Here is a 12,192-nt window from a genome sequence, read left to right as displayed (position 1 = left end):
TGGGATGTTAAATCCCATTTCAAATTATCGTGCATGTTATTATTTGTATGTATGTATACTGTTAATTGTACATAACAGGGTAAAACATCGAACTTTCAAAGACTGGCATTAAGTTAAGCAAAAGCTACTAATTTTGACGACAAAACGAAAAACAAATGTGATGTAACAACAAGACGGAATGAACAAATGATGTGCACCATTTATCATTCAACAAACAAACGCCAATATGTTTGGAAACTTTGGTAAAATTTAATCATTTTTTTACGCTAATCACCCTCAATAATTTAAATTGTTACTGATTTCTTACAAATGAGGGCATTGCAAGATCTTAAGTGTGGGAAGGGGTTAAATTCTTTCGGATTCTTAAAATTTTTTACTTATACACTTGGTTACCATTAAAAATACTAGTAACATAGTAGTTGTATTAGAATCTAGTGCTCTCTGATAATAAAGAACAGCCCTAGTCTTATATACTGACTACCCAATTCTAGTAAAATTATTCAAAATTTTCAAATAAATGAATTCAGAATTATGTTTATACATATTTATGAACGATAAAACTAGGTGTTAACACCGAAATTATTGTTACCTCAGAAAGGACATAAATTGAGAAACAACCTAAAATATTAGAATTCATTTAAAATAGAATAGAGGAAAATAAAAAGGCAAAGAAAGGAAAATAAAAGCCAAGTGTGGGAAAAATTTACCAAGTTATTTAGAACATATGTCACATATTTTTGTACAAATAATTGAAGATACTTTTGTTTGGGACAAAATTAACTGTTTTACCAGGTAAATTGTAATATATTTGAAAGAAAGATGGATCTACACGATGAATCAATTCCATCATTAAAAGGAAGTAAAGTCTTCCGAGAAAAATACACGCGCTTCTTGATTTAGGTCAGGAAGTTGTCGTCCAGACCAGTTGTAGAGTCGATGAAAAACCTTGAAAAGTTTTCTCGAAAATTAGCTGGAAATCCACGGACCTCAGCATCAAACAGGGTCGCCAAGTGGTCAGACTTATCCTAACCATGAGAGGATCTGTCTCGTACAATGGGGGGCACCGTGCAAATTAGCTTATAAGACTAATGAATCAGATCCCCAGAAAGGATAATCTCCTTAAAGATCGAAAATCAGCTTTTAAGCCTGATATTACTCAATCCTTGAGATTGACCTTAAAGATTGAGAATTTAAACTCATGGAATTCGATGATATCTAAACTCAAGCTTGAACGAGAAAATATTTTTGATCAAATTACAAACCGATTTGTTTTCTTAAAACCCTATTTTCAATGCGCTCATTACCATTGAACGTAAAATCCTAGGAATTCACCTGGAATTCATTAGGTCACCTAAACCAAATCGAGTGTCAACCATAAGAACGGTGGTTGCATAGCATGGTCAAAGACAGGACCTTGTGCCAGAATGAAAAATTATAGGGTGATCTTTATTATTGCTCCTACAAAGGATAGTAATTGCATCTGACACATTATAGACCATAATCAAAAGCATGTCACGGGACATTGCCTTAACAGTTGCTTGTTCAACGCTTTCCTTTACAACCGGACGGTAGTTTACCGAAAGGTAATATACAGAGCAAGTATACTGGACGTGTTGCTTTCCTAATACAAGGTTAGCAAGTGGGTGACACAAAACCGCAAGTTTTAAGCTAAAATTTTTAAATCTGAAACCCACTAAACCCACAAAAACAATTTCGCAAACACCGATGAAGGGTTATTCCGAAAAACTTATCTAGGGTAAAAGCTAGAATGAATTTTCAAAAGATCAAATGTTTTCATAAAGATTCAATTTCCTAAAGGATCTAAATTTTTATAGTCATGTGGGACTGTAAACCACAATGTTACTATCATTGTTCATACCATCGTATAGAAATCACTGATGTACAAAGTGTGAAGAATAAAAAAAGTGATTCAAGTATGTTTTTATTTCAAGACTATATTGCTTGAGGACAAGCAACGCTCAAGTGTAGGAATATTTGATAATGCTAAAAACGAACATATATTTCATAGCATTATCCCTCAAGAAAGACAAGCTTTTAGTTGCAATTGTTCTATTTACAAGTGATATTCATTTAAATAATAAAAGGTGAAGACAAAAGACAGATTCGACGAATTAAAGACGCAAATGACCAAAAATCTAAAAAGTACAAAGTACAATCAAAGTGGTTCAAATTATTGATGAGAAACATCTGAAAGTTACAAGAGCACGAGCCGCAAAACGCAAAGTACAAGATATTAAATAGTACGAAAGGACGTTCGAAAATCCGGAACCGGGACCAGAGTCAACTCTCAACGCGCGACGCAACGGACTAAAAATTACAAGTCAACTATGCACATAAATACAATATAATATATAAATAATTCTTAAAATTATATATATATATATTATATTTATTTATTAAAACCGTCGGCAAATAAAAAACAAAAGTATGTGATCTGAAAAAGAAGGCCATGCGATCGCATGGCCAGGAAGACCAAAAACTATGCGATCGCATGGTGCACAGTATCAGCTCAGGTCCTATAAAGTTCGTGTGTTTTGGTCAAAAATAACATACCTTTTTCTAATCTATCTCTCACTCTCTACGATATATATATATATATATATATATATATATGTATATATATATATGTATATATATATATATATATATATATATATATATAATTTTAATTTTAATTTTAATTTTAATTTTAATTTAATAATAATAAGGGTATGTTAGCAAATGTTGTAAGTGTGTAAGTCGAAATTATGTCCGTGTAACGCTACGCTATTATTAATCATTGTAAGTTATGTTCAACCTTTTTAAATTAATGTCTCGTAGCTAAGTTATTATTATGCTTATTTAAATCAAAGTAATCATGATGTTGGGCTAAATATTAAAGACGGGGTAATTGGGCTTTGTACCATAATTGGGGTTTGGACAAAAGAACGACACTTGTAGAAATTAGACTATGGGCTATTAATGGGCTTTATATTTGTTTAATTGAATGATAGTTCGTTAATTTAATATAAAGATTTACAATTGGACGTACCTATAAATAACCATTTACACTCGATCGGACACGATGGGCGGGATATTTATAAGTACTGATAATCGTTCATTTAACCGGACACGGGAATAGATTAATAGTTAATGGACTCATTAAAATAGGGGTGGATTACATGCAAGGACACTTGGTGTAATTGATAATAAAGTATTAAAACCTTATTACAGTTTAAGTCCCCAATTAGTTGGAATATTTGACTTCGGATATAAGGATAATTTGACGAGGACACTCGCACTTTATATTTATGACTGATGGACTGTTATGGACAAAAACCAGATGGACATATCGAATAATCCAGGAAAAAGGACAATTAATCCATGGTAATAAACTAAAATCAACACGTCAAACATCATAATTACGGAAGTTTAAATAAGCATAATTTCTTTATTTCATATATTATCGCATTTTTATTTACTGTCATTTTATTTATTGCACTTTTAATTATCATACTTTTTAATTATTGCAATTTTATTTATCGCACTTTAATTATTGTCATTCACTTTACACTTTAAATTAAGTTATATTTATTTTTAATATTTTACATTAGGTTTTAACTGCGACTAAAGTTTTAAAATCGATAAACCGGTCATTAAACGGTAAAAAACCCCCTTTTATAATAATAATACTACTTATTTATATATATATTTATATACAAATATAGTTTTAAAAATATAGCGTTAAACTTGGCTAGTTCCCTGTGGACGAACCGGACTTACTAAAAAACTACACTACTGTACGATTAGGTACACTGCCTATAAGTGTTGTAGTAAGGTTTAGGTATATCCACTCTATAAATAAATAAATAACTTGTCTAAAATTGTATCGTATTTAATAGTATTTCTCAATAAAAATATAACTATTTCGTATACACCTCTACGCACATCAATTACCCAAACTGGAGCGAAAATGTCAATGCCATAACCACGTGAAGCGGTCTAACCTTGAATGAGGAAATTGAAAGTCCCAAACCACAAACCTTTATCACCCAAGAACCACTACCAAGCTTTATTGAGGAGGAGATCTGGGTTAGTAAGAAAAAGGGTAAAGAAAAGGTTGACTCAATCGGGGTTAAGGGTAATTATGAAAAGGGTGAGAAGAAGGGTAATGAGCCTTTGAAGGCTACGAGACTGGTGCCATACCCAAAAGTATTAAGGAAACATAAGTTGGCGGCTCAATACAAGAAGTTTCAAGATATGATGAAAAATGTTTCAGTCAACTTGCCAATCACCGATGTGCTAAAAGGAATGTCGAACTACGGTCGCTTCATCAAAGAGCTAGTCTCTCAAAGGGGTAAATATTATGATGAAACATCTTTCTTTATTGAGGAAGAGTGTAATAAGATTCTTGCATCAAGGCCAAGGATTCCTAAAAAGTTAGGAGATCCAGGAAAATTTGTTTTCCCATATAAGTTCGGTGACTTGGAAGTGTTTAATGCACTTGTTGATTTGGATGCAAGCATTAACCTAATGCACCATTCACTTTACGAGAGACTTGGCCTTGGACCTTTAAAACCAACTCGAATTATGATAAGTTTAGCCAACCATTCATTTGACACCGCCATTGGCATCGCCGAGAACATCTTGATTAGCATTGACACCTTGGTGTTCCCAGTTGATTTTGTAATCATGGAAATGAAGGACGACCTTCAAGTTCCCCTCATCTTAGGGAGACCATTTCTAGTGATCGCTGACACCATCATCTTGGTACAACGCAACCAACTCAACATTGGAGTTGGTGAGGAGCGTGTGACCATCATTATTCGGGAGGCTATGAAGCAATCGAGCAACACCGATGATGATGAGTGTTATGCTTTTGACCATATTGACCATTATGTAGAAGAAGAGCTTGAAAAGGTTTTAGAGGTTGATACCAGCGGGTTCAACCCACTTTGTCAAAAATCGTGGATTTAGAAGCCGACTTTAGGGATTTAATGAATGTTAATGTTGATGAAAGTGACCTTGAAAGTGAAACACCTCGGGGAGAGTCATTCGAGGATATTCCCGATGAAGATAGATTTAGAATCAAATCTTCAATGGAAGAACCTCCCACTCTCGAGCTAAAGGAGCTCCCCGAGCATCTTGAGTATGCTTATCTTAAGGAATCAAGTCAACTTCCGGTGATTATCTCGTCGAGACTCACCCAAAACCAAAAGACACAACTTATTTAACTTCTCAAGTTCCACCACATGACGATAGTATGGAAGACCACATATATCCCGGGGATCAATCCATCATATTGTATACACACAAAATTCTCATGTAAGAGAAATTTAAACCGGTTGTCCAAAGACAACGGAAACTTAACCTAACTATGAAGGAGGTAGTTAAAAAGGAGGTGATTAAATTGTTAGATGCGAGCCTTATCTACCCAATTTCCGACTCACCATGGGTGAGTCCCGTTCAAGTGGTGCCCAAAAAGGGTGGGACCACGATAATATTAAATGACTAAAATAAACTTATCCCGACCCGAACCATCAATGGATGGCGGGTATGCATTGACTATAGGCGTCTCAACGATGCCATAAGAAAGGACCATTTCCCACTCCCATACATTGACCAAATGATAGAACGTTTAGCCGGGAAAGAGTTTTATTATTTTCTTGACGGATTCTCGGGATACTTCCAAATCCCAATCGACCTCGAGGATTAAGAAAAGACGACCTTCACGTGTCCCTATGGAACCTTTGCTTACCGAAGAATGCCCTTTGGGTTGTGTAACGCCCCGGGGACATTCTAAAGATGCATGCTTACAATATTTTTGGATATGGTTGAGGACACGATGGAGGTGTTCATGGATGACTTTTCGATGTTTGGGGACTCATTTGACCATTGTCTTAAGAATTTAGAACAAATGTTGACCTGTTGTGAAAAGGAGAATTTGGTTTTGAATTGGGAAAAATGCCATTTCATGGTAAATGAGGGGGTTGTTTTGGGTCATAAAATTTCAAAAGTGGGGATTGAGGTAGACAAAGCTAAAATTAGTGTGATAAAAGACCTTCCGGAAACATCCGATGTGAAAGAAATACGAAGTTTTCTTGGACATGCGGGTGTTTACTGTCATTTTATAAAAGATTTCTCAAAGATAGCCCAACCCATGACCAAATTGTTAAATAAAGACGAACCGTTTTTATTTGATGACGAATGCACCAAAGCATTTAACTTATTGAAAGAAAAGCTCACCAATCCACCAATTTTTATCTCTCCCAATTGGAACAAAGATTTTGAGTTGATGTGCGATGAGAGCGACTTTGCACTTGGTGCGGTTCTTGGTCAAAGAGTTAACCAACACTTTAGACTAATCTACTATGCAAGCAAAATGCTAAACGGGGCTCAATTGAATTACACTACCACCGAGAAAGAGCTTCTCGCGGTAGTGTTTGCATTTGATAAGTTTCGATCTTATCTTGTGCTTTCAAAAATGATTGTTTATACGAATCATTCCGCATTAAAATATCTTTTCCAAAAATAATATTCAAAACATCGTTTAATTCGTTGGGTTCTACTTTTACAAGAGTTTGATATAGAGATAAAAGATTAAAAAAGGGGCCAAAAATGTGGTCGTCGACCACTTGTCAAGACTAGACAACCCCGAGTTACAACCTTTGGATGAATCTAAAATCCGGGACACTTTCCCAAATGAACACTTAATGGGGGTTGATCTAGTCGATGAAGTCCCATGGTTTGCAAACTTTGCTAATTCCATGGCCTCATATGTTTTACAAAAGGGATTTTCGTACCAACAAAAGAAAAAGTTTTTCAATGATTTAAGGTACTATTTTAGGAATAACCGGACTTGTTTTGCATTGGGGAGGATTAAGTAATGCAGAGGTGTGTATATAGGCAAGAGGCCTGAGAGATTTTGAAGAGTTATCATAGTGGACTAACGGGGGGCATTTTGGTCCGAATCACACCGCTAAAAAGGTGTTTGATTCCAGTTTTTATTGGCCCACGATATTTAAAGACGCACACGAGTTGGTAAAACGGTGTGACTCTTGTCAAAGGTCCGGATCCATTTCAAAGAAGGATGAAATGCTCCAAACCGGGATCCAAATATGTGAGATATTTGGTGTGTGGGGTAATGATACGCATACCCGATTAGCTCGTGTAGCGCATCAAACCGCATCACTATATGAGCCATGCATGACGCGCGCTGAAAGGATGAGCGTTCAAAGTCTCTAATCCGCGTGGATCCTTCGTAAGCGCCAAGGTGACGTATACATGTCAGGCGATGATGTAGTTAGCAGAGGGCATCTGGCATATAAGAATCAGGTCCGAAAAAACACTTTTTACTTTTGTCGGTCCAGCTCACTTGAGGATGTACTATTTGCAGGCCATGATCCTTTTAAGCCTTATTACATGGCGATAGAAGACAATAATGATCGCCCTATAAATAACAGACTTAATCCACAAGGTAAGGGGATTCCACTTTTGGGATTTACACACATACTATTTTAAGTATTAAAGTACGAACTAGTTGTGCTATCTATATAGCACGATTATACCCACGCTACCGGACTTATAGCATTCCACTAGACACTCTTGATATACAGGTAAAGTTCTTCGAACATAAACCCTACAACCCAGTGCGGGCCATCATTAACCGGACAACCCGTCGATGGTGGGTCTATGTTTAACCACCCCCGCTGAGATCTTCATATCGCAAGGGGTTATTCACGGTACTCTGGACTGGAGAGTTAAACTTAGTTGACCCTTAAATCCCCCTTCTTTGATGTCAAGCTTGGACCGAACCCGACCCGAATATTCTATGCTTGATCATGGGGTTTAGACTTTATGGGACCATTTCCGAATTCTAACAAGTGTCTCTATATCTTGGTTGCAGTTGATTATGTCTCTAAATGGTCCGAGGGCAAAGCCTTGCCAACCAATGATGCTCGGGTAGTGGTTAAGTTTTTGAAGAGTTTATTTGCTACGTTTGGAGTCCCAAAGGCGTTGATCTCATATCGAGACACGCACTTTGCTAATAGTCTTATGGAGAATGTATTGGAAAAATATGGTATTACACATCGTTTCTCCATCCCTTACCACCCTTAAACGAGTGGTCAAGTGGAAAATACGAATCGATCTTTAAAAAGAATTTTGGAAAAGACGGTTAACAATAACCCTAAGGTTTGGTCAACTAAACTTAATGATGCCTTATGGGAATTTAGAACCGCATATAAGACACCAATAGGCACCATACTATTTCGTTTAATCTATAGGAAAACATGTCACCTCCCGGTAGAGGTTAAGCATAGAGCGTTTTGGGCATTGAAGGAGGTGAACCTAGACCTAGACTAAGCCAAGGAAAAACGGGTCATACAAATGCACGAATTAGAAGAACTTAAGTTAGGGGCATACAAAAACTCTTTGACATATAAAGAGAAAACTAAAAGATGGCATGACGCCCGACTTAAGGGACCTAAGGAATTCCACCCAAACGACAAGGTTCTAGTGTTCAATTCACGATTTAAGTTTTCGCCCGGTAAGTTAAAGTCTAGAAGTTCGAGTCCTTACATAGTCAAGAGAGCTTACCCAACGGGGTATGTTGAGTTTTATGGGGATAACAACACCTTTAAGGTGAATGGGCACCGATTGAGACCTTACTTTTGATGAAATCAATGCTTTCGAGCTTTACCCAAAGTAACACCTTTGTGCTTAAACGGGTCATGTGATAGACCCTAGAACAAAAACTATCACGCATTTCATGTAGAATAGTATAATATTGCATTTTTGTTAGCTTGCATTGGCATGTAGTTACATTTCATACATTTGGGAAATCTGAAAAGACCAAAAACAGTTTGTGATTTGAAAAGGATTGTGCTTGCTTGAGTTAAAATGCTGCAGAAACTGATTTTTGCACAGGAACGGGTTCCTGAAAAGTGGAACGACGTTCTGGGGTGTAAATTTGATTAGAGACACTTTCTAGGCCGTTTGAGGAATGATTTTCGTAGCTACAGGAACGACGCTCCGGTATTTGAGGAACGAAATTATTGATTGAGGAACACCGTTCTTAATTCCTGGTAATATGGAAGGACATTCCAGTTTTTGGAACTGCATTTCAGGCCCTGTTTTAAATGTGTTTTGGAGGTTTATTTAAATCACTTTCTCACACTCATATAATTCTCTTATTTCCGACTTACAAACTTAAAAACCTGGTTTCTTTTATTGATTCTAGGTTGCATTGTTGTTGATTTACACATGTCATTCCATGTTTAATTGCACAATTTCAACTTTGTGATTCTAGGGTTTTCAAAAATTAGGGCTTTTTAAGTTTGGTTGTTTGGGATGAAATTGAGTGTTATCTAAAGTTATTTGCTGGTCTACCAAGTTGCTAATGCCACGTACCCTTAAATTTAGTGTTTCTTTCATTATGGAATTATGATTAGGGTTAATGACTTTAGGGTTTGACCGACGTTGACTTATTGACATTGAAATTGTGATTTGAAGCATGAAACACTCTGGCTTTTGATTTTAATATGTGCTTTCGGTATGCTTGCAAAGTTATTTAGGTTTGCTAGAATTGCACTTATTTAGTTTGACTCAAGTTGACCATTGTACCATCATTGCATATTGATCATTTTAGCCTAAACATGACAATTGTGAAGCTTGTAGTAGTGGATTAAATGTAGGGGGGTCATGTTTCTCCATTGTTTTTAAGAGCGGAAAATTATTGTTTGCTAATGTTATGAGGTTGTGGATGCGGTTGTTGTGTGATTGCATTTGTTTTTCAGGTGATTTACAAAGAGAAAGGAAAAGAGCAAGCATCCGATATCGATGAATAGTTACAAGAGGTCCTTCAAAATGAGACTCTAAATTCTCGGATGATTAAAAGGATTCAAATGCCGGTGTGCCTAGCCAAGTATATTGATTAGGCTCCATTTGAACTAGCAGGAATGGTTAGTGAGATTCGATATGCGTTCAAAGTCGAACATGATCGTCAAAGCATGTACCCATGGGGACCTTTTCTTGATATCCGCGAGGATGACAACCCCTTGTTAACCCGGGAATTTCTAACAACTTTAAGGGACAACTTCAAAGTCCGTTCTCCTTGTCTAGAAGATTACCTTGAATTTAGGTTAGGGGGAAGAATGGCGATTAAGTATGGCACAATTTATGGCTAGTCTAGATCTCTACAAGGATACCTTAACAAATGTCACTTTTATGTACTTGGCCAAATGTGAGACTTTCAATCTAAATGAGTTTGATCAAAAAAGGGTTCGCCATAAGATTAGTAATACCGAGTTCACACCATCCAACCAAGTGCCTCACGCACTTTCTAGTCCCAAGATTAGATGTATTCAGGGGTTCTTTACAAATACGGTCTTCCACCGCATGGAGGATAAGGATAAGATGACATTGCTCAATATTTGGCTAGTTCATAGAGTTCAGAAGCGAAAGCAAATTTTTCATGTTCTTAACCTCGTTGCAAGTTACCTCTTTGATGCAATTAGAGACAAATCGAATCTCCCAGGTGGTCACTATATAACTCGACTTTCCAAGTTCCTAAAGATTAACTTAAATTGGTTTGAGAAGCTTCCAATGCCTCAATTCAGTGTCAAGGATTACAAAGAAGGGAATATCCTAAAGGAAACTTCATGCAACTCGGTCACGCGTTGTGAAGGTGAAGGAACCTCGGCACGTCAAGGTTAAATGGTAACTAATATCCATCATGATTTATGAAACAATCTTATGATTTGGCCTGTAACTTGAATTATTTTGATAATTGTGTGTCTAAGGATCATTGATTTGGTGCGAGGTAGTACACTTGTATTGCTACTTTCGCGCAATATCACACATATGATTGTAATAACTTTGTGAATGCTTGTGGATTTGTTTGTGGTATCTTTTGCTTGTTTGTGGTTCTTAGTGGCAGGATAGTTTGTGTTGATTAATTCAAGCCTTGAAGTAAGTTCAGGCATCAAGCTCATCGACTTGCATTCTTTGGTGACTAAGTTTATCCGATTGGTGACAACAAAGATCATTGGATCTATCCCCATTTTTCTTTCTTCTCTCTTCTATTCTATTTCAAAATACCCCTCTATTTTACTAATTTCATCGTTCAATACAATGTGGGCATTACGTCAAACTATATGTAGGGAGAGACTTATAACCTCGGGTCATTTTAAACTTTTTAGATTAAACATGTCACATACACGCTAAAAAGATCAAGCTTGCAATGTTGATAATAATTTTTACAACAAGCTTTTAGCCATTACATTAACACAAATCATAACACCTAAATGGTTAAAGCTTGTAAATTTGTGGTAAAGTAAAGTCTTTTCCTTTTGATTCAAAATCTAAGGAAGTAAAGTCTTTCTTTTATGCTTGCAATTCCCAAGTGGGAGTAAAGTCTTCCCCTTCCAAATGATATTTTATACTTAAAGTGATGAAATCAAAAGAAAAGTCAAAGCTTTTGCATGGAAGTTAAAGTCTTCCATGTATGTTCCAAAACCAAGTGCTTAAAACTCTATGCTTTAACACTTTCGGATGACTCAAGTCCATCCATCTTAAGGGAGTCAAGTCTCCCGAATGTCACATTACTTGGTGTGGGATACTTCCTTATCCACACCATTTCATATTGACATTGGTTGTTTCATCATTTCACGATGTTCCAACCGATGTATCATACCGTAGGAAGAGGAGCTACCGAGCTTCACAATGTACTTTCCTCTTTAGGAGCAATGGCTTCGTGCTAGTGTTGCTAGACAACACACGCCATAGTCAACAACTATGGCACCTTTGTTCTATTAATTACGGAGGGGTAGTATCTACTTCCTACCCTTTCTCAATATAAGCATAAAAGATTATTATATGGGAAATAACCAAGTGAATAAAAGCCTTGAGCTTTGACACTTCCGGGAGAGTCGAGTCCTCCCATGTTTTGTTATGGAAGTCAAGTCTTCCAAACTTGGAAGTAAAGTCTTCCAATTAAGTTTTGAACCAAAAGACCTGAGCTTGAAAGTAAAGTCTTTCAAGTATCACGCAATACACCCACCATTAACCTCACACCCAAGGTAGTTACTTCTACATCGCTATTGACACCGAGTAGTACGTTTACCGGGGAAGTAGCTACCTGTGCGGCCGTCCCACCACCAGAGTGGCTTGTATGAACACAACCTTATGAGA

The 12,192-nt window shown here is 36.6% G+C and overlaps 1 protein-coding gene across 1 annotated transcript; it reads left to right on the top strand.

Moving 5' to 3' along the window:
- The first annotated feature begins 7,284 nt into the window (after nt 1-7,284).
- On the top strand, nt 7,285-8,118 carry LOC139901975 (uncharacterized). Its single transcript, XM_071884634.1, has 2 exons — nt 7,285-7,477; nt 7,907-8,118. The coding sequence occupies exons 1-2, from the start codon at nt 7,285-7,287 to the stop codon at nt 8,116-8,118; spliced, it is 405 nt and encodes a 134-aa protein (XP_071740735.1).
- Nucleotides 8,119-12,192: the final 4,074 nt, after the last annotated feature.

This window comes from Rutidosis leptorrhynchoides, chromosome 3 (genome assembly GCF_046630445.1).
Source record: "Rutidosis leptorrhynchoides isolate AG116_Rl617_1_P2 chromosome 3, CSIRO_AGI_Rlap_v1, whole genome shotgun sequence".
Classification (NCBI taxonomy): domain Eukaryota; kingdom Viridiplantae; phylum Streptophyta; class Magnoliopsida; order Asterales; family Asteraceae; genus Rutidosis; species Rutidosis leptorrhynchoides.
The sequence above is the reverse complement of the archived record's forward strand: the minus strand, read 5'-3'. Positions and strand labels throughout refer to the sequence as shown.